Consider the following 3350-nt stretch of genomic DNA (forward strand, 5'->3'; position numbering starts at 1 on the left):
GAAATATTTTCACAATCTTATAATACAACTCATCAAGAACATTCCATGTGAATCTTTACATGTTGCACGTCTATCTAGGCACAACATTACATAATAAAATAACAATATTATGCAATGTATGCAACACCCATTATCTCAACAGAAGATCTAGACTGGATGTAGTGGTTTCCTATTTCAGAAGCCAGAGCAAAATGGAAGACATCAGCAAGTCCATGTCCGGGATTGCGAAGGCGCTCGACTCGAGAGGACTTTTGGGAGTATGCAAAAGATCTCCCTCACCATGTATCGATTCGAGAGGACTTATGTGAACATGGAAGTGCAGTCGGCGCTGTTGTTTTACGTCATGCACAAAATTTGAACTGTCAATAGAAGAGTATTTCCTATTGAAAAGCTTTGTGGCAAGTGTTGTTTTACCAGAGTCTCCGAACCCTATGATCCCCATAATCTGTACTTGATGTTACTCATTCTCCACATATTTTTCTCGACTCCTTTCAAAGTCTTGTACAATTTCATCCATTCCAACTGGATGTTTGGCAACCTCCAAGGATCTTTTTTCATCACTCTCAATACAAAGTTCACTATGCTCTTCAACAACATAACTTTATCACTATAACATTTACAACCAGAAAAATAACAATGAAACGTCATTCAAATATGAGTATGAGACATATAATGAATATCTTACCCATTATCGTTGTTGAATACGTGGCCTGAGAGATTTAAGACTCTTCCGAGTGCCATTTTCCGGTCCCCTAGCATGCTTGAGGAGTACCTTTCCTTCTCTTCGTGTTGGGAAAAAGCATGCGCATAACGTCTGAGATCACAGGGCTCAACATGAGAGAAGACAGGAAGAATTGGGGCACCAGTTTTCAGCATGAAAGATAGCTCTGCTAGACACGAGGGAGATTGCGAATAATTCTTTGAAAAAATAGCAATATGAAGTGTTGTAGTGTGCATTGCCTCCTCTATTTCTCGAGGTATTGAATCACCCAACTCAAAATCTTCGCAGTCTAGAAAACCATGAAAGCCAAGAAGATCAAGGGTGTGATAGATTGTGCTGGCTAATTTGTGCTTAACATCACAATTACAATGGCGGGCAACACTTGCCTTTCCACACCTGAAGATGATGCCAATTCCTTAATCTACCGAGTTGTCGATGCCCATGGACTCTTGCCCTTCCTCTCCCACAAGCAGGAACATCTTCTTTCGCCCCTCTTTTGCCCCAACAACATGATTCCGCCCACCTCCAGTCCAGAGGTTAATCATTTCAATAAGAGCTATTGCTCTTAGGTTTTTCTCATAGTAAGATAGGTTGGTTTTGATTTGGGTGATGTAGAGATAGATTAATACAAGTTTAAGATTTGTAATAGTTGATGTCATGTCAATATGGTGAAACAATAGGTCTAATATGAAATTGATTTGAATGATGTCGAGATAGATTGGTGCAAGTGTTTGATTTGTTATGTTTCATGACAAGTGGGAATGGAGAAATTATGGATTCAATATGAAATATTTGAATGATTCATGATACATTGGCACACTCCCTGGATTGGCCTATTCTTTCACTATAATATTTTGTGCTTACTACTTTGAAATCTCAAATATTTTATTCTATGACATGATCTATGCTTGCAAGGCTATGAGATTAATTTCTCTTTTATCTCCTATTTTTTACAATTGGTTGTTTTCAATGCTTGGTTTTACTTGCTTTTTAAAGCTTAAGATACCTTGAGATGTAGGGTGAAGGATGTGCATAATGGATATTGTTTAAAATTAGGGTAGTTTGGTGAACAAAAGCACAGTAGGAGATATTTTTCACAGCAATTCAAATTGTGATATTGTTATCATAATTTTATTATGTAGTTTTTGAGTCAAATTTAAAATCTATTAAATAAGTTAGATTGTGAATATAATAGATATATTTTTATATTGAGAGTATAATAGAATATAATACATAAATTGTGATATTGTTATCAGAATTTTATTATGTTATTTTTTGTTAAGGAAAATAGGTTTTGAAGGGTTCCTACAACCCTTTATGCATCAAAATATTTTTAATGGAGCCCAAACAAAAGATACAATAGACCAAAGGTGAAACAAGTCACCAACCAAAATAAGGTGACTAGGGTGGTGGCCTCATAGATAACATAGTACACTTCTGCCACTGAATTACAACTCAATAAAACCATTTAGGACCCTTTAGTCCCAAAAGAGTGAGATCTAAGAAGCCAATCAAAGGACTGTTGTGAACATTTGTGTTTTTTTTTCTTTTAGCTTTGTCCAACCTTACTCCACCAAAGAAGCCTCTTTCTCCCAAACCAAAGCATCGACATCATACCCATTGGAGAAATAGGAAAAATCATACCAGAAAAATTGCCCATAGGATCTCAACCCATAGAGGGAGGGGAAACATGACATCCTCATCCAACAATGGACTAGAAGCCTTGTTAGACAGGGAAGAGCTAAAGGCACCTGCAACAACCATAGTCTTAGGGGAGACCAAAGTAGAGTCTTTAAGGAAAAAGTAATGCTAAACCAAAGCCCCAGACCACCAAGAAGGTCTTTTCTTTGATTTCCTCAACTCTATAGGGTAGCGCACTACAACATGTCCAGTTCTAGAATAGACCCTACAATGGAAAGGAATTCTGTCATAGTCTAGAGTTTGAATCTAGGAACTATTAGGGACCTCAAGTTTGATCTTCTTAGGGAGGCCCTTCAAACTATCAACCACCACAAGAATGCGAGCATAAGTAGTATGAAGAATATCCGAAGATTTAGAATCCACCATTTGGAAGTATCCAATGTCATCTCCCATAGCTTCAAGAACCGAATCCAGCCACAGGCATGATGGGGAAGATTCGGGAGCCTAATCCAAAGAGGCATATGAGAAAAAGATTAAGATGTAGAATCGAAACCCTTGTGCTAGGGTTTTTCTAACAAAGGATAATGATCCTCCCAGCTGAAGTGACTACACAAAATAGCCCTCCTATCTTTAGCTACATCAAATTTGACTATATAAAAACCCCTAGCCACAAGGTAAATCTAAATAGATTAAAAAATCAACAAGTCCCAGTGCTTAAATATCTAAGCATAAAGAGCTCGAAGGGAAGGCGAAAAGCCTCAAAATCTGAAAATAGCTTCCTTCTCTGAGAAGTCCTCGATCTTATGAGTAATTTCTTTTGCAACATTTAAAATCTCTTAAATAAGTTAGATTGAGAATATAATGGTTTCAACCCAAGACTAAGACTGATACCATAGTTTCTACAAAAACTCCTTTAGTTGAGCTAGAATTCATGGCTGATTTCTCATGAGATGAATGAGAATATTTGACTCACATAATTTTTGCTGTG

General features: G+C 37.2%; 1 protein-coding gene across 1 annotated transcript; it reads right to left on the reverse strand.

Moving 5' to 3' along the window:
- Window positions 1-457: 457 nt before the first annotated feature.
- On the reverse strand, window positions 458-1266 carry LOC149533796 (TMV resistance protein N-like). Its single transcript, XM_089805913.1, has 3 exons — window positions 1175-1266; window positions 686-1117; window positions 458-599 (listed from the first exon to the last, which is right to left on the reverse strand). Exons 1-3 carry the CDS (start codon window positions 1264-1266, stop codon window positions 458-460), a joined length of 666 nt encoding a protein of 221 aa, XP_089662039.1.
- Between the last annotated feature and the right edge of the window lie 2084 nt (window positions 1267-3350).

The sequence above is a fragment of the Cupressus sempervirens genome, chromosome 10 (genome assembly GCF_028749045.1).
Source record: "Cupressus sempervirens isolate cs-2001-9-10 chromosome 10, ASM2874904v1, whole genome shotgun sequence".
Classification (NCBI taxonomy): Eukaryota; Viridiplantae; Streptophyta; class Pinopsida; order Cupressales; family Cupressaceae; genus Cupressus; species Cupressus sempervirens.